This window comes from Neoarius graeffei, chromosome 15 (genome assembly GCF_027579695.1).
Source record: "Neoarius graeffei isolate fNeoGra1 chromosome 15, fNeoGra1.pri, whole genome shotgun sequence".
Lineage (NCBI taxonomy): Eukaryota > Metazoa > Chordata > Actinopteri > Siluriformes > Ariidae > Neoarius > Neoarius graeffei.
The window spans coordinates 53271045-53290789 of record NC_083583.1 but is presented as its reverse complement, the minus strand read 5'-3'; the positions used below and the strand labels follow the sequence as shown (position 1 = coordinate 53290789).

The window sequence follows — 19745 nt, the reverse complement described above, 5'->3', positions numbered from 1 at the left end:
AAATAAGTCAGAGCAGTTTGTGGAAGAATATGGAAGGATGACAGAATAAATATTAAAAAATTAAAACTTGACGAATTACACATTGGGCATTTTGTTATGTTGTCTTAATAATATGACACATTTCCTTAAAGTCGACTTCATTATAATTGTGAACCCGTTTGGAGCTCTGTTTATAAGAAATCCTGTCAGATTAGCTCGTGTTAGCTGTGTAGCTAAAGAAAAGGGAGGGGGGTGGGGGGAAATCATCAATTACTTCCTTGTTCCGGTTTGAAGTCCACAAAGACACGCCCACATTTCCATTTATGGTCTTGAAGGCGCACACAGTGACAGGCGCGGTCCTTATTTCCGTCGCTCTGCACTCAACACCCCGGGCTTTCATGTGTGTTAAATGCGCGCCCTGAGACACTATTCTATTAGGAGACTTGTGTAGGAAGACTATGTTTGGACGTCTGACCCTTTGATGGAAGGATACCACCCTGGAGTGATCCAGCAGACAGACAGAGTCCCCTCACACAGCTTCCTCCAGCCCATGTGAAGGCTCCAGCTGTTCTCCTGACTGTGAACGTGCTGTTCCAGCTGTCTTAGCCACGTGACCGCCTCCTTATCGCTCCCAGTGGCCCAGTTAAAGTTCAGATTACTGTACAGCTTCCTGCAGAATCAGCACTTCTTCCAACATATAACACTCACTGCAAAGGCAGCTTTCTCTTTTCCAGTCATCGAACCTGGACACACCAGATCTACACCAGAGTCCTGTATTAATAAATATCAGCAATGACTTCTGCACAGCCGATTTTCTCTCAAGGAGAAGACTGTAAGCCAGGCTGGAACGACGCAAGCGCCGATTACGATGAGTCGGATACACATCTGGAGATCTTGGGGAAACCTGTCATGGAGCGCTGGGAGACTCCCTACATGCACTCCCTCGCCACTGTCGCAGCGTCGAAAGGTAAATCAGTTATGGCTTCCTGCCTTCATAGAGCAGTCCTCAGATCCTGAGTTACAGATGAATATTAATGCAGCATATAATGGAAAATCTATAGGCCTGTACAGTTCAGAAAGTGACAGTGTAACCACACACACACACACACACAAGGGTACAGTTTGGATCATGGCTAATAACAACATGAAAACCCCATGTAAAACAGATTCAGCAGTTTTGCATTCACACCCTCCCTTTAATTTTCCCCACACCAGCACCTGACTCAAAATGAACAATCCTACACATTAACGTGTTTCCACATGTTCAACAGGAGGGATTTTCTCCTCAAACCATGAACTCTACCATACAGCTCCCAAACCTTCAGTTATGCAAATATTAGGATTATTATTCAAATATATATGTACAACAATATTTTGGCTATTTTCGTTGCAACCTTAGAACTTTTTATTCCTCAAATTTCCATACAACATTCTTACCAAGCTGAGATTATTTATATACAAGCAACTTGTTTTTAAGATATTAAGGTTTAGATTCAACCCATTTGCTTAAAAGGAGCAAAATGTTGTATCCAAAAAATGTACATCTTTTCTGGGTTCCTCTCTAACACAAGGCAGACTGAGCAAAGAATGGAGCACTTAATAGACAGGATGGAACAAACTGTCTGCTCAAACCATTGATCTGCTACAAGGCTGCTTTGCTAAATAGCATCACAGATCTTATGTCTCAAAGAGAAATGACTCTAACCCTGACTGGATTATTTATAGCTACAACGGACCATTTTATGTATCCTCGTTTCAGCCTACCTAAATAAGAAGGGTCTATCTGCAAACTGGTAGGTGTGACTTTAAGCACATATATGGACTCAAAAACATGCAAATTCTGGAAATGTTTCTGAGTAGTTTTCCGATCAGAGTCACAAAGTTTTCTGACACACTTTTACTGCTATGGCATCTCTTGCCTTCTAGACCTGCCTGATTCATGCTGTTACGGCTTCTGCACTTGTGACTCACTCTCTGCTGCTGTGGATGGTCCCACATGGATACCCTAAAGATTACAGTTACCAAAAGCCGTTTATACCAAAATCTCACTATAATGATAAGTCTCAAACTCAGGGAATTTTTCTTTGCCATTGTTTGAATCTTTCGCCTGCTCATTAGGATCTAAATATGAATATACCCACGGCTTTCTGTAAAATGGCTATTCTTAAAAGAACTGTACAAATGAAACTGAACTAAATTTAACCGAAGTCCCTTCCAATGAAGATTATAAACTTTTTTTTTTTGGTCAATCATCTCATAAATCTCATGTCAGGTGAACTAGCTGGCTAGCAGTAAATATATACAACCCCAATTCTGAAAAAGTTGGGATGCTGTATAAGATGCAAATAAAAACAGAATGCAATCATTTGCAAATCATAGAAGCCCTATATATTTCATTGAAAAAGTACAAAGACAAAATTTCAGATGTTGAAACAGAGAAATTTATACATACATACATACATACATACATACATACATACATACATTTTTGAAGTTCATGCCAGCAACACACACTAGAAAAGTAGGGACAGGGGTATATTTACCTCGGTGTTGCTTCACCTCTTCTTTTAACAACACTCTGTAAATGTTTGGGAAGTGAGGAGACCAACTGCTGTAGTTTTGTAAGTGTAATGTTGTCTACAGGAAGGCCAGCTTAACACCCAGAGTCTTTTACTATAGAGCCATGCAGTTGTAATATGTGCAGAATGCGGTTTGGCATCATCTTGCTGAAAGAAGGAAGGCCTTCCCTCTTTATTTCTGAGAGACTCAGCGTCTCGGATATATATATATATATATATATATATATATATATATATATATATATATATAAAATATAAATTTTTTTTATTTTTTTTAAATACCCAATCATATTACTGACCTGTTGCCAATTAACCCATTGTTCCCAACTTTTTTGAAATGTTGCTGGCATTAAATTCAAAATGAGCGCATATATATATATATACACACAACCCCCATTCAAAAAAAGTTGGGACAAAGTACAAATTGTAAATAAAAATGGAATGCAATAATTTACAAATCTCAAAAACTGATATTGTATTCACAATAAAACATAGACAACATATCAAACGTCGAAAGTGAGACATTTTGAAATTTCATGCCAAATATTGGCTCATTTGAAATTTCATGACAGCAACACATCTCAAAAAAGTTGGGCCAAGGCTCTCTGGGCCAAGGCTCATTTAAAATGGACTGTGGCAAAGTGGAAAACTGTTCTGTGGTCAGACGAATCAAAATTTGAAGTTCTTTATGGAAATCAGGGACACCGTGTCATTCGGACTAAAGAGGAGAAGGACGACCAGAGTTGTTATCAGCGTTCAGTTCAGAAGCCTGCATCTCTGATGGTATGGGGTTGCATTAGTGCGTGTGGCATGGGCAGCTTACACATCGGGAAAGACACCATCAATGCTGAAAGGTATATCCAGGTTCTAGAGCAACATATGCTCCCATCCAGACGACGTCTCTTTCAGGGAAGACCTTGCATTTTCCAACATGACAATGCCAAACCACATACTGCATCAATTACAGCATCATGGCTGCGTAGAAGAAGGGTCCGGGTACTGAACTGGCCAGCCTGCAGTCCAGATCTTTCACCCATAGAAAACATTTGGCGCATCATAAAACGGAAGATACGACAATAAAGACCTAAGACAGTTGAGCAACTAGAATCCTACATTAGACAAGAATGGGTTAACATTCCTATCCCTAAACTTGAGCAACTTGTCTCCTCAGTCCCCAGACGTTTACAGACTGTTGTAAAGAGAAAAGGGGATGTCTCACAGTGGTAAACATGGCCTTGTCCCAACTTTTTTGAGATGTGTTGTTGTCATGAAATTTAAAATCACCTAATTTTTCTCTTTTTAAATGATGCATTTTCTCAGTTTAAACATTTGATATGTCATCTATGTTCTATTCTGAATAAAATATGGAATTTTGAAACTTCCACATCATTGCATTCCGTTTTTATTTACAATTTGTACTTTGTCCCAACTTTTTTGGAATCGGGGTTGTGTGTGTGTATATCTCATCTCATCATCTCTAGCTGCTTTATCCTTCTACAGGGTCGCAGGCAAGCTGGAGCCTATCCCCGCTGCCTACGGGCGAAAGGCGGGGTACACCCTGGACAAGTCGCCAGGTCATCACAGGGCTGACACATAGACACAGACAACCATTCACACTCACATTCACACCTACGGTCAATTTAGAGTCACCAGTTAACCTAACTTGCATGTCTTTGGACTGTGGGGGAAACCGGAGCACCCGGAGGAAACCCACGCGGACACGGGGAGAACATGCAAACTCCACACAGAAAGGCCCTCGCCGGCCCCGGGGCTCGAACCCAGGACCTTCTTGCTGTGAGGCGACAGCGCTAACCACTACACCACCGTGCCGCCCTGTGTGTGTGTATATATATTTAAAAATCTGAGTTTCAACATTTGATATTGTCTGTACTATTTTCAGTGAAATATAGGGTTTCCATGATTTGCAATTCATCCTTTTTTTTTTTGTAATGTTTTACTCAGCATCCCGACATTGGGGTTGTAGACATAGAGTATATAATATACAAAATAATACTAATAGCAAGATTAAGTCTATAACTTGCAATAACTAGATAAAAGAGACAAATTATTAATGGTAATATCTCATTCTTTAATATGAAATAATATGAAATTAATGAAATCATTTCAATGTGAAAGTTTTGGAAAACAATATGCAGCAACAAAAGCTCTATAAACAGACAAAATAAACAGTAGGCTACATTCACAAAAAGTTCTAAGACATAGTGAAGTCTGGAACCTATTTTTGTAGCCTAAAATCCACAGACAGGCCAACTTAAAGTGCCATTCCACCATTGGATGTATTCTTTGGCATAAAATACAATATATTTTATGACAACAGGACTAGATAGAGAAATCTTTTAGCTTCAATATGATATATCAAACATAATTTTTTGACAACGACAAGTATATTAATTTTGCGACCAAAGTCACCTACCCTTTTAATTTCCACGCGGTAGTGAAACGTGATGTCATCGGCAGGTTCCCCTTCTTGTGTACCACGTGTCGGTCTATTTTTAGACCAGGAAACCCCCAAAGTGAGAGAGTCATTTCTCCTCGTATATGGGGGCCAAAAAAATTGCGAAAAATTTTGAGTTAATCTTTCAGTTAGGTAGATTTATTGGTATTAGCTAGATTTATTGGTATTATTTTTATCGCGTTCTATCCGCCATTGCTGATAATACGTGCCATGTCACACGTCACGTGGTACACAAGAAGGGGAACCTGCCGATGACATCATGCGCGGAAATTAAAAGGGTAGGTGACTTTGGTCGCAAAATTAATAAAATTGTCGTTGTCAAAAAATTATGTTTGATATATCATTTTGAAGCTAAAAGATTTCTCTATCTAGTGATCCAAACAACTCAAAGCCCACATGATGTTCAAAATTAAAAATTCCTTAGCGCCTCAATACTTGTCTTCTGCAATTCAAAATGTTACTCATAACTACAGTACAAGATCCAGTCACTCTTCTCTTCAGCTCCCCCGGTGTGGTCCTTTTGGAAAAACTTCTTTTCTGTACACTGCAACCAAAATTTGGAATGAACTACCTTCAGAAATAAAATCAGTAGAAAATTTTCCCCTGTTCAAGAAGAAGGTAAAACAGCACTTTTTCAACATTCTATTTGATGAAGAAGCAGCAGATTATGTGTATTTTTAGTTTCTATATTTTTAATTTCATTCTTTATTTTTTATTATTATTATTATTATTATTATTATATTAGGCGGCACGGTGGTGTAGTGGTTAGCGCTGTCGCCTCACAGCAAGAAGGTCCTGGGTTCGAGCCCCGGGGCCGGCGAGGGCCTTTCTGTGCGGAGTTTGCATGTTCTCCCCGTGTCCGCGTGGGTTTCCTCCGGGTGCTCTGGTTTCCCCCACAGTCCAAAGACATGCAGGTTAGGTTAACTGGTGACTCTAAATTGAGCGTAGGTGTGAATGTGAGTGTGAATGGTTGTCTGTGTCTATGTGTCAGCCCTGTGATGACCTGGCGACTTGTCCAGGGTGTACCCCGCCTTTCGCCTGTAGTCAGCTGGGATAGGCTCCAGCTTGCCTGCGACCCTGTAGAAGGATAAAGCGGCTAGAGATAATGAGATGAGATTATTATATTATGTGGGTTTTTCTATTATTATTAACTATCAATATTGTTCAGTATTATTTGTTATGGTATTAGTTTTCACTTTTTTGCTATGCTTCCCCATGATATTCAGTTATACAGTATTGTTAAATTATTTTTATTTTGTTATTTTTTAATTGTGTGTCGCTATTTTTTGTCTGTGATAATAAGGGACCACAATGGAAACAAGTTTTTTACGCTTTTTTGTGTCATCCCTGCCACACCTGTACCGTTTTTTTATTGTACGTTTATGGCCAAATAAACAAAACAAACAAAATACCATTTATATATGTTGTCAAAATATATTGTATTTTATGCCAAAGAATACATCCAATGGTGGAATGGCACTTTAAGCTCTTGTAAACAAACAAACAAACTAAATAAGTCAGAGCAGTTTGTGGAAGAATATGGAAGGATGACAGAATAAATATTAAAAAATTAAAACTTGACGAATTACACATTGGGCATTTTGTTATGTTGTCTTAATAATATGACACATTTCCTTAAAGTCGACTTCATTATAATTGTGAACCCGTTTGGAGCTCTGTTTATAAGAAATCCTGTCAGATTAGCTCGTGTTAGCTGTGTAGCTAAAGAAAAGGGAGGGGGGTGGGGGGAAATCATCAATTACTTCCTTGTTCCGGTTTGAAGTCCACAAAGACACGCCCACATTTCCATTTATGGTCTTGAAGGCGCACACAGTGACAGGCGCGGTCCTTATTTCCGTCGCTCTGCACTCAACACCCCGGGCTTTCATGTGTGTTAAATGCGCGCCCTGAGACACTATTCTATTAGGAGACTTGTGTAGGAAGACTATGTTTGGACGTCTGACCCTTTGATGGAAGGATACCACCCTGGAGTGATCCAGCAGACAGACAGAGTCCCCTCACACAGCTTCCTCCAGCCCATGTGAAGGCTCCAGCTGTTCTCCTGACTGTGAACGTGCTGTTCCAGCTGTCTTAGCCACGTGACCGCCTCCTTATCGCTCCCAGTGGCCCAGTTAAAGTTCAGATTACTGTACAGCTTCCTGCAGAATCAGCACTTCTTCCAACATATAACACTCACTGCAAAGGCAGCTTTCTCTTTTCCAGTCATCGAACCTGGACACACCAGATCTACACCAGAGTCCTGTATTAATAAATATCAGCAATGACTTCTGCACAGCCGATTTTCTCTCAAGGAGAAGACTGTAAGCCAGGCTGGAACGACGCAAGCGCCGATTACGATGAGTCGGATACACATCTGGAGATCTTGGGGAAACCTGTCATGGAGCGCTGGGAGACTCCCTACATGCACTCCCTCGCCACTGTCGCAGCGTCGAAAGGTAAATCAGTTATGGCTTCCTGCCTTCATAGAGCAGTCCTCAGATCCTGAGTTACAGATGAATATTAATGCAGCATATAATGGAAAATCTATAGGCCTGTACAGTTCAGAAAGTGACAGTGTAACCACACACACACACACACACAAGGGTACAGTTTGGATCATGGCTAATAACAACATGAAAACCCCATGTAAAACAGATTCAGCAGTTTTGCATTCACACCCTCCCTTTAATTTTCCCCACACCAGCACCTGACTCAAAATGAACAATCCTACACATTAACGTGTTTCCACATGTTCAACAGGAGGGATTTTCTCCTCAAACCATGAACTCTACCATACAGCTCCCAAACCTTCAGTTATGCAAATATTAGGATTATTATTCAAATATATATGTACAACAATATTTTGGCTATTTTCGTTGCAACCTTAGAACTTTTTATTCCTCAAATTTCCATACAACATTCTTACCAAGCTGAGATTATTTATATACAAGCAACTTGTTTTTAAGATATTAAGGTTTAGATTCAACCCATTTGCTTAAAAGGAGCAAAACAAGCTAATGTGTCTTCTTTAAAAGGAAAAGAAAACATTTTGTATGTTTGTATTGTATGTGTGTATATATGCATAACATAAGTATCTGTATATATGATTTGGTCAATATTATACCATGTCGGTATGTCTTGGTATGTTTTCTTTTTGTTTGTTGCTTTTGTGTATATATAGTTTATTATGGCGGAAAGTGACGTTTGATTAGCGGTGGTATAGAGGGTTAGGATTGGATAAGTTATTACTTATTCCTAATCCTTTCTGAACATTATTCTGTTTGTTTATGACGATGTTTTGATTATTGCATTTTTTTATATCTTCTTTATTGTTCAGAATAAAGTAATCAATCAACCAATCAATCAAAAAAAACTGTCAAGATAACCGCTCTGAAAATGATGGCGTGTAAGGGAAAAAAAAAATCACGGCGTCTGAAAACCATTGTGCTGGAAAAGACAGGTGTCTGGTATTAAAAACAGCCCATAAATAGTGTAAAATAAAATTGCACACATTTAAATTGTTCTTTACCGACAACAATTTTTCCCAATCAGCCTGAAAAAGAAAGTTCATCAATTACATGCAGAAAAGTTTAAAATAGATCACCATTTAATAGTAAAACTATTTTTTTCCTGCAGTGTCTTTGAAGTATTGCAGAAGGGATCCCGAAATCACATTCAAACCCTGACTGAGGGGCTGTTTACTGTTTCACTTGTCTATTTTTATCCATACTGAAATACCATGGCATAGTGTTTCTCATGTCCACTTCTATCTGGGTTTCACTGCTTGACTAGAAATCCTCAGTCATACAGTATCATAGAATCGTTTCATTGAGTAGTAGTGGAATCATCAAGTAGCAAGAATTACTTCTAATGAGGAGTTGATTAATAAATGACCCTTCTTATGTTCTGCTGTGTAGGTGGCCGTGTCCTTGAGATTGGCTTTGGCATGGCGATAGCTGCCACTAAAATTGAATCGTTTCCTATTGAGGAACACTGGATCATTGAGTGCAATGACGGTGTGTACCAGAGGTTGGAAGAATGGGCCAAGTCTCAGCCACACAAGGTTTATTAAAAAAAAAAAGTTTATTCTTTGCACATTTAATTCATTTGGTCACAGAGAATGACAATAGTTTTAATACTTTTTTTTTTCTTCCTCTTACAGGTTGTTCCTCTTAAAGGCATGTGGGAAGACGTGGTTCCCACCCTCCCCGATGGTCACTTTGATGGTGAGAGAAACGACAATTAAAACATACCTTATGATTCAATCATAACTGAGTCTTTTAAAAAGGTGCTTATATGCCATTTTGCTCCAGGAATCCTTTACGACACGTATCCCTTGTCAGAGGAAACATGGCACACTCACCAGTTTAACTTCATTAAGGTATAGTGATCAAGTCTGCTAGAGACCTCTAAAGACTGGTAATGAGCTGCTGCTGCACTTGTCTTAGAGTTTGGGTGGGGCAGGACAACATTTATAACTAGAAGGGCACTAGGTAGAGTGCATACCTCCGCCAAGCCACATAACATCAGAGTCAAATCACTTGACCCTAGGATTTATTAAAAATAAAAAAACCCAGACTTTATTTTCAGAAGGTTAATAACCAGTTTAGCTCACACTAATCTTACACTGGGCCTTCAATATCTATCCGGGTTTGGGACCGGCGCCAAGTGTGCACTGTCTTGTACAACCCTAGTGGCTAAGTATTTTATATAATCTGCATGTCTTTGGACTGTGGGGAAAACCAGAGCACCCAGAGGAAACCCACACGGGCACAGGGAGAACGTGCAAATTCCATACAGAAAGGCCCCGTCAGCCGTGGGATTCAAACCAGGAACCTTCTTGCTACGAGGTGACAGTGCTAACCACTACATACTACAGGATAATACTGAAGCTGTACACCAAATTTAATCAAAATCTGTTTACTACTTTGAGTTACGTTAAGAACAGACCAAAAAAAAAAAAATCTTTGATCCACATACTTATCCGGATTTGCATCTAAATCTAATCAATTGTTCCTTGGCCCATGGCTCACCTTTCCTCAAAACAATCAAAATCTGTTCATTACTTTGAGTTGCATTGGGAACAGACAAACAAACAAAGAGGCATAACCTCCTCAAACAAAATTAGCAAAGGTAACAATGACACCTCGAAAAATTAAGTCGAGTGCATTTTTTGTGAATCCTGTAACAGTTGAGAGTTGACAACATGCAGTCATCCAGCATATAATTAATTTGTTTCAGCAACTAGCTACAAAAAAGAAATATAAAAACAAACAACAAAAAAAATGACCTTGGAAAAGGGAAACATTTATGTATGAAAATGTTCATAGAGTGAGCACGGGGCAGTGTGATTCAAGCCCCAATGGTCCTCTAGTAATGCTCATTGGAGTTCCTATTTTTGACCACTAGGTGCAATGAAACCTTGATGGCGTGCACTGAGTGCATGGGCCAACAATAGTGCCACATCCAAAAAAAAAAAGAGAGCAAATCAAAGGAACATTGGCTTAGGCTACATCCACACGACAACGGCAACGAGATGTTATTTAAAAAAATATCGCGTCCAAATGGGCAACGATCAGTAAAATATCAGGTCCATATGGCAACGCAACGCTTGCTGAAAACGATGCAATACACATGCCACACCTCTAGGGGCGCTGTAAGACGGTCCCTTCGGAGACACCAGAACAATAGAAGTAGTAAGGACGCATGCGCATAAACTATTATGCGCGAGACTTCATATTAGCCACAAAGTCAGGAAAATCTGTTCGTAAAATTACGTTATAATGACCAAATACAATGAAAAGTATTTTTCCAGTCTCACCTGTGAAAGGTAATCCCATGTGATCTCGTTTGGATGGTAAACCTGTTGGTACAGTTAAACGCAGCACATGAATGAGGCATCTTTATTCTCCGCTTTGACCCATCTAATATGGCGGCGAGGATGACGCATGATTCTACGCGGAAGGCGGCGTCTTTAATGGTCCGGAATAAATTGAATGCTACACGTTGATGGATTAATTTGTTGTTTTACGCCCTTTTTGAGGAATGTGTTGTAGGACTTAAACCAACATCTGAAGAGGTGAGATCGCTCCTTTTTTTCCCTATTTTTGCTGGCGGGATTGACTCTGCCCTAAGGGCTATTTTCTCTCTCTCTCTCTCTCTCTCTTTGCACCATTACACAATAAATATTCACAGTGAAAATATTTAGTAAGCGCGTTTAATGAACCAAGTTATAGGATTTGTTGACAACTCGCATCGAGTTCGTTACACTTCTACCCGGCGTGAAGCACTGACAGTCATGTGGTTGTGACGTCATCGTAAACAAATCCGTTCTACTCATCCAGACGACTTCGCAACGGCAACGTTGCCAGATCTTTCCACTCTGGAACCCGTTCTCAAAAAGATTGCATTTTGGGCACCCAAAACGCCGGTGCCGTGTGGACGCCAGGCCTAAACGATAAGCAATTGTATCGGAGTCACCTGAATCCGTTGCCATGTGGACAGGGCCTTATATCTGTCAAAATAGCAACACTTACACATTGGTGCACGTGTAAACACATTGGTCGTTTAAAACATGTAATTAGCATTTCACTGGAATTTAAAACGCATGGGATTGTGAAAACTAACATTCTCTGCCTCACCTATGGATGAGCCATCACTGCACAAATATAAAGATTATATCGCTCTTTTCCACTTTTATCATTGTCCTTTAAACATGTCCCAGGCCCACGCTAAGAGGCTGCTGAAGTCTGGTGGCATCCTCACCTACTGCAATCTCACCTCCTGGGGCGAGCTGCTCAAGTCCAAATACGACAACATAGACAAAATGTTCCAGGTGTGTATTCTAAGGCCAGTGAATTAATATTAAATCTCATAGACATGACTTGGACAAGAGAATTACCAAGAGTGTGTGTGCTTCTTTTTCAGGAAACACAGGTGCCTCAGCTGCTAGAAACTGGTTTCAAAAAGGAGAATATTAGCACCACGGTAATGGACATCAATCCACCAAGTGAATGCAAATACTACTCCTTCAAAAAAATGATTACACCAAATATACTTAAAGAATAAGCTACAGGCCCAAGCTGCTTGCATACATACACATCTATGGTGCTTTTTATGTTTTCAAATAAAAAATGCTGTTATCAAGGAAAAGTGTAAAAAAAAAAAATCTGTAAATTTTTTTTGTATAATTAATTCTATGGTGGAAGTCATGAAATTTGCATTTAGATTTCTGCAAATAAAAAGCACAAGACTGTAGAATTATGGTCCAAGTATTATTTCATAATGATAAATTTCATGTCTAGAATTAACAATTTGAAAATTATGATCTTGATAACAGGGTTCCTACACATTTTCAAATGTAAAATTCCAGACTTTTTCCATACTCAAATTCTCAGGTTTGGAGACTTCAGCGAACAAACAACTACTCGTATATTTAAAAGAATTACTTGAAAATCAAACAGGTACTCACATTATGACACACCACCAAAATGCATACCATATTTAGCTTGGCCTAAAATTTGTATCAGTGCCCTGTTTTTGTCATAAATATATATATATATATACACATTACACAAAATACAGGATGCCACTCTGACGCACACGTATCTGATGCACACTTCAAGACATTAAAACACAGGTGTGACATACAGGATGTCCCGAAAAAAAATGTATACACACTTTTAATCACTGTAAAGTACTGTATGCGTTTATTAAAATCCATGTAATTTTCAAAAAGTAACAGAATTTACAGACATTTTATTATTTAGTCACCGCCTGTTCTCAAACTGACATCCATTCTGGTCCAGTCACTGCTGCCAATGCAAATCACATTCAATTCTCTTGGTATTTTTGGACATTCACTTTCAGTGACTGTTGCAGGTCTCATAGCGTAGTAGACTATAAACATCAGTTAGAGGCAGTGATAAAACAATAAAGTGATGTCTGTAAATTCTATTACACCTTGAAAATGAAATGAATTTTAATAAACACCTACTTCACAATGATTCAAAGTGTGTATACATTTTTTCGGGACACCCTGTATGTTGTGCACACACAGAAGTTTACTCATCTCATCTCATTATCTCTAGCCGCTTTATCCTGTTCTACAGGGTCGCAGGCAAGCTGGAGCCTATCCCAGCTGACTATGGGCGAAAGGCGGGGTACACCCTGGACAAGTCGCCAGGTCATCACAGGGCTGACACATAGACACAGACAACCATTCACACTCACATTCACACCTACGGTCAATTTAGAGTCACCAGTTAACCTAACCTGCATGTCTTTGGACTGTGGGGGAAACCGGAGCACCCGGAGGAAACCCACGAGGACACGGGGAGAACATGCAAACTCCACACAGAAAGGCCCTCGCTGGCCACGGGGCTTGAACCCAGGACCTTCTTGCTGTGAGGCGACAGCGCTAACCACTACACCACCGTGCCGCCCACAGAAGTTTACTGAAGCTTCTAATTTGAAAACATTCATTATGGCATTTTTTGTATTTACTATTGTGTTTTAGGAAGGCCCTGTGTTAGTTCCACTGTAGATCACATTTTGTCCACATACCAAGAGATGGCAGACGTGGCCGAGACGTGGCCACCCTAACCAGTATGTAATGGCTGCAGTGCCCTTGAGCAAGGCATTTAACCCCACATTGCTCCAGGTTGTAACCATGTTGTACCCTGTAATAACTGTAAGTGGCTTTGGATAAAAGCGACAACTAAATGTAATGTAATTATAATAATAATGTAATAACAGCATTGTTCAGTTTATATGTATGTTTGCGTACACAGCCTTCATATTTTTGTTGGCAGTTTTTTTGTCTTGGGTCACTTATTTTTCTAGCAAATTCTGGCAACACTGCCAAATAACCCATAAGCATTTTTACACTGACTGGAGCTATGATGTGTGTTCACGCGTGTTCAAGAGGCGTTTTGTAGCAGGGGGTTTTCCTGCGTCTTGTCCAAAGTCTTGCAAGAAGCAAGCAGGTTCAGGGGGTGTGGAGGAGCGCATGCCAGTACAACAGGACACCCGTTTCCCTCCCTCCGCATTTCAACACATTTCTTTGGCAAAATTCAACTGAATGTCGGAATGTTGAGCTTCATTTTACTATGTAGCGGCAAAGGTCTGGAAACACAAATATTTCTCCATACCCTAATTTCCATTTTCCATACTTTTCCAGACCTGGAAAATACTAAAATCAAATTCCATACTTTTCCATACTGCGTAGGAACCCTGTGATTAATGAACTAAAAGTTACATCAGCAAGTGCTTTCACATCAAGACAAATAATAGGACCGTAATTTTACATGGCTCTCTCACTGTACATAGAAGCATCTGCAGCGTGTTTACAAATCTGAAAAGAAGTCCATAATCTGTCTAGACTGTACAGTAACAGAGCTGCCATTTCCAATTAGTCTGAAAAATGAAACTGGTTCTAAAATCTGACCTTATAATCACAAAAATAAATGGTATTCAGATTAAAGGAGTATTGTGAAGGCAGTCAGTTCCACCTTCTCAGAAGGAGTGGGTGGTAAGAGAGAGCAACTGGACTTGCTTGAAGATTCTTGAAGACGTTTCACCTCTCATCCGAAAGGCTTCTCCAGTTCTGTCTGACTAAGGTGGGGTTTACATTAGACCGTATCAGCGGATCATCAGATTAACATTTTTAAAACGATTAGTGTGCACACAGCAACACCAATACACGGATACGCTTGGCTCCGCAGGCATCCTGCGCTCCAAACCACTCCGCCCTGAACAGCGAGTGCCCTCTGGAGGGTGCGCACTCCGGCCCTGCGCAGCTCACAGAGCGCGCGAGTGAAGTGCACGAGCAGTGATTCGGGACTGAGCCGCTGTGTGTGTGATCCCAGCGCATATCACTTACCACTTGCAAGTGGAAGGATGGCAAGCCTAAAGACAATCATAACTACACAATGGGCAGTATTTGCATCAGTATTTGCAGTATTTTCATACTTTTATACTCTTTAATGAAAGGTGATACAAGGCGGAAGTCCGCGCCGTTTTTCAGTAGTCGCGTCACATGACCAACGCCAGCGAATCAGGAAGGTGGATGTCACAGTGACGTTGTCCAATGACGACGCCAGCTAGAGCTCAGCACAGCGTATCCGCGTATTCTGAATGTTTACACAGCACCGGACCAGACACGATCTAGATTGAATACGTGGACTCTGGCGGATTCCCGTTTCCCGGCGTTTCCAGGCGTTTTAATGTAAACGGACAGTGCATCCGCGAAGAAAACGAGACAGATAAGGTCTAATGTAAACTTGGCCTAATAGGGAGTATCAGGTATTTATCCTCTCGTGGATGAAAAGCGATCCTAAGGTGTCGTTGAGTCATCCTGTTGGTGTGGGTCACTGGGGGCTGGGTGTGAACGGCCTAGAGAGTCGTTGGGGTGATCAATGGGTTGTTGATTCTCTCTGTCCTCCTGTGAGTCACTGAAAACAGCTGGGTTTTGGTGTGCATTCAGTTGTCTGGGAAGTGTGCCAAGGACTGCATTGTAGGTGGCTGATAAATGATGTCTTAGGGCCTGTCCACACGGCAACGGATTCAGGTGAATCTGATAAAATTGTTTATTGTTTCGGCCTGGCGTCCACACGGCACCGACGTTTTGGGTGCCCCAAAACGAAATCTTTTGAGAACGGGTTCCAGAGTGGAAAGATCTGGCAACGGCGCCGTTGCGAAGTCGTCTGCATGAGTAGAACGGATTTGTTTACGATGACGTCACAACCACATGTGCTTCACGCCAGGTAGAAGTGTAACGAACTCGATGCGAGTTGTCAACAAATCCTATAACTTGGTTCATGAAACGCGCTTACAAAATATTTTCACTGTGAATATTTATTGTGTAATGGTGCAAAGTGAGAGAGAGAGAGAGAGAGAGAGAGAGAGAGAGAGAGAAAGTGAGAGTCAATCCCGCCAGCAAAAATAGGGAAAAAAAGGAGCGATCTCACCTTTTCAGATGTTGGTTTAAGTCCGACAATACATTCCTCAAAAAGGGCGTAGAAGAACAAATTAATCCATCAACGTGTAGCATTCAATTTATTCCGGACCATTAAAGACGCCGCCTTCCGCGTAGAATCATACGTCATTGGATGGGGCAAAATGGAGAATAAAGATGCCTCATTCATGTGCTGCGTTTAACTGTACCAACAGGTTTGCCGTCCAAATGAGATCACATGGGATTACCTTTCACAGGTGAGACTGGAAAAATACTTTTCATTGTATTTGGTCATTATAACGTAATTTTATGAACAGATTTTTCTGACTGTGGCTAATATGAAGTCTCGCGCATAATAGTTTATGCGCATGCGTCCTTACTTCTATTGTTCTGGTGTCTCCGATGGGACCGTCTTACAGCGCCCCTACAGGTGTGGCATGTGTATTGCATCGTTTTCAGCAAGCATTGCGTTGCCATGTGTACCTGATATTTTACTGATCCGTTGCCCATGTGGACGTGATTTTTTTTTTAAAAATCTCGTTGCCGTTGTCGTGTGGATGTAGCCTTAGACCCCCACCTCTGTTCAGTGATGGCTGTTCCAGGTTGACAAAAATGGCTTCTTTAACTCCTCGCTCATACCAACGATCCTCTCTGGCTAAAATGCGTACATTGCAATCCTGAAATGAGTGTCCTTTGTTGTTAAGATGAAGATGGACAGCAGAGTCCTGGCCTGAGGAACCGGCCCTCCTGTGTTGAGCCATGCGCCTGTGAAGCGGTTGTTTTGTTTCTCCAGTATACAAGTCCGTGCATTCCTCACTGCACTGAATTGTATACACTACATTGTCCTGTTTGTGTCTGGCTATTCTGTCTTTAGGGTGGACCAGTTTCTGCTTCAGGGTGTTACTGGGTCTGAAATGTACTGGAATGTTGTGTTTGTAGAAGATCCTCCTGAGTTTCTCAGATAGACCAAAAATGTAGGGAATGACAATGTTCTTGCGTTTGTTCCCGTTATCCTCCTTGTCCGTTATGTTCCTTTTTCTGCTCTTGAAGAAAGCCCAGTTGGGATACCCAACTTGAGAACCAACAATCCATCAATCACCCCAACGACTCTCTAGGCCGTTCACACCCAGCCCCCAGTGACCCACACCAACAGGATGACTCAACAACACCTTAGGATAGCTTTTCATCCATGAGAGGATAAATACCTGATACTCCCCATTAGTCAGACAGAACTGAAGAAGCCTTTTGGATGAGAGATGAAACGTCTTCAAGAATCTTCAAGCAAGTCCAGTTGCTCTCTTACCACCTGCAGTTTACCATGACCTGGATGACTGAGAATCTTCACAGACGACATCTCAGAAGGAGAAAGAAGAGGAAAAAAAAAAAAAAGGTCAATGTTTTGAAGCATTGACTGCTTTTAAGCATTTGAAGAAATCATGCCCATTAGGCCATCAAAACTGGTGGTGAAAGAGTAAAAAAAAAAAAAGCAGCAATGAGAAAGACATCTCGTGTTTTTCCACTGGACAGAGTCGCACGACTCGGCTCAGTCATTCACCACGTTGTCACCATTTCCACCACCAGGCGAGCCGTGCTGTACTGAAGCACCTCTGCTTAATTTAGTCACTTCTTACCCAGACACAGAGTTAAAATAGTGCAGTCTATTGATTGTTCAGTCACTCAGACATCCTGATTAATATCTCTGGATGGAATTGGCACAAAAATATTCAGTGGTTCAATAAATTAGTGTCCTTTTTCTGGCAAATTTAAGAGACCAGCCATTTAAACAATGCAAGCTGGTTAAACAGCAACTTTAATGCTTCTTTTTTTGACTGATCTTACATTTTTCTTCCATGAGCCAAGTAAAAGCCATCAACTTGTGGTTGTGGTGGGAGAAAAAAGTGAAAAGGCTTCATGTTCACTTTGTTTGTACCCTATGTAGGACATAACATAACGGAGCTGAACACAATACCTAGTGCCCTTTTGAATAGTGTATAAGATTAGATTTAGGACCACAGAATATGCACGAGTGCTTGTGTGTTTTAACATTGTCTAGTAAGGTTTGTACTCAAATCCCTCTGTATTTTCACTAAAGATAAATATATTGATGGGCGGCACGGTGGTGTAGTGGTTAGCGCTGTTGCCTCACAGCAAGAAGGTCCGGGTTCGAGCCCCGTGGCCGGCGAGGGCCTTTCTGTGTGGAGTTTGCATGTTCTCCCCGTGTCCGCGTGGGTTTCCTCCGGGTGCTCTGGTTTCCCCCACAGTCCAAAGACATGCAGGTTAGGTTAACTGGCGACTCTAAATTGACCGTAGGTGTGAATGTGAGTGTGAATGGTTGTCTGTGTCTATGGCTACATCCACACGACAACGGCAACGAGATGTTATTTAAAAATATATCGCGTCCAAATGGGCAACAATCAGTAAAATATCAGGTCCATATGGCAACGCAACGCTTGCTGAAAACGATGCAATACACATGCCACACCTCTAGGGGCGCTGTAAGACGGTCCCTTCGGAGACACCAGAACAATAGAAGAAGTAAGGACGCATGCGCATAAACTATTATGCGCGAGACTTCATATTAGCCACAAAGTCAGGAAAATCTGTTCGTAAAATTACATTATAATGACCAAATACAATGAAAAGTATTTTTCCAGTCTCACCTGTGAAAGGTAATCCCATGTGATCTAGTTTGGACGGCAAACCTGTTGGTACAGTTAAACGCAGCTAATCTTTATTCTCCGCTTTGACCTCTCCAAAATGGAGGCGAGGATGACGTATGATTCTACGCGGAAGGCGGCGTCTTTAATGGTCCGGAATAAATTGAATGATACACGTTGATGGATTAATTTGTTGTTTCTCACCTGTGAAAGGTTATCCCATATGATCTCGTTTGGACGGTGAACCTGTTGGTACAGTTAAACGCAGCACATGAATCTTTATTCTCCGCTTTGACCTATCCAATATGGCGACGAGGATGACGTATGATTCTACGCGGAAGGCGGCGTCTTTAATGGTCCGGAATAAATTGAATGATACACGTTGATGGATTAATTTCTTCTACGCCCTTTTTGAGGAATGTATTGTAGGACTTAAACCAACATCTGAAAAGGTGAGATCGCTCCTTTTTTTTCCCCCATTTTTGCTGGCGGAATTGACTCTGCCCTAAGGGCAGAGTCTCTCTCTCTCTCACTTTGCACCATTACACAATAAATATTCACAGTGAAAATATTTTGTAAGCGCGTTTCATGAACCAAGTTATAGGATTTGTTGACAACTCGCATCGAGTTCGTTACACTTCTACCCGGCGTGAAGCGCTCACAGTCATGTGGTTGTGACGTCATCGTAAACAAATCCGTTCTACTCATCCAGACGACTTCTCAACGGCAACGTTGCCAGATCTTTCCACTCTGGAACCCGTTCTCAAAAAGATTGCGTTTTGGGCACCCAAAACGCCGGTGCCGTGTGGACGCCAGGCCGAAACGATAAGCAATTGTATCGGAGTCACCTGAATCCGTTGCCGTGTGGACAGGGCCTATGTGTCAGCCCTGTGATGACCTGGCGACTTGTCCAGGGTGTACCCCGCCTTTCGCCCGTAGTCAGCTGGGATAGGCTCCAGCTCGCCTGCGACCCTGTAGAACAGGATAAAGCGGCTAGAGATAATGAGATGAGATAAATATATTGGCATGTGATGGGGGGTTAGCTAGACAGTGAGTGGGAACTGCAAATTCGGAGGAAAATATAGCTTGTAATTAAA

General features: G+C 41.2%; 1 protein-coding gene across 1 annotated transcript; it reads left to right on the top strand.

Annotated features, from left to right (window-relative positions):
• Positions 1-235: 235 nt before the first annotated feature.
• gamt (guanidinoacetate N-methyltransferase) lies at positions 236-12294 on the top strand. Its single transcript, XM_060941613.1, has 7 exons — positions 236-946; positions 7258-7490; positions 8952-9097; positions 9197-9260; positions 9348-9415; positions 11759-11869; positions 11962-12294. Exons 2-7 carry the CDS (start codon positions 7316-7318, stop codon positions 12100-12102), a joined length of 705 nt encoding a protein of 234 aa, XP_060797596.1. The 5' UTR covers positions 236-946; positions 7258-7315; the 3' UTR covers positions 12103-12294.
• Positions 12295-19745: the final 7451 nt, after the last annotated feature.

Bases quoted from the DNA above. Each gene is read 5' to 3' on its own strand.
- gamt (XM_060941613.1), top strand. From the start codon at position 7,316: ATGACTTCTGCACAGCCGATTTTCTCTCAAGGAGAAGACTGTAAGCCA. The intron at 9,261-9,347 runs GTGAGAGAAACG...ATTTTGCTCCAG, and splicing joins CCCCGATGGTCACTTTGATG to GAATCCTTTACGACACGTAT. The intron at 9,416-11,758 runs GTATAGTGATCA...AACATGTCCCAG, and splicing joins ACCAGTTTAACTTCATTAAG to GCCCACGCTAAGAGGCTGCT.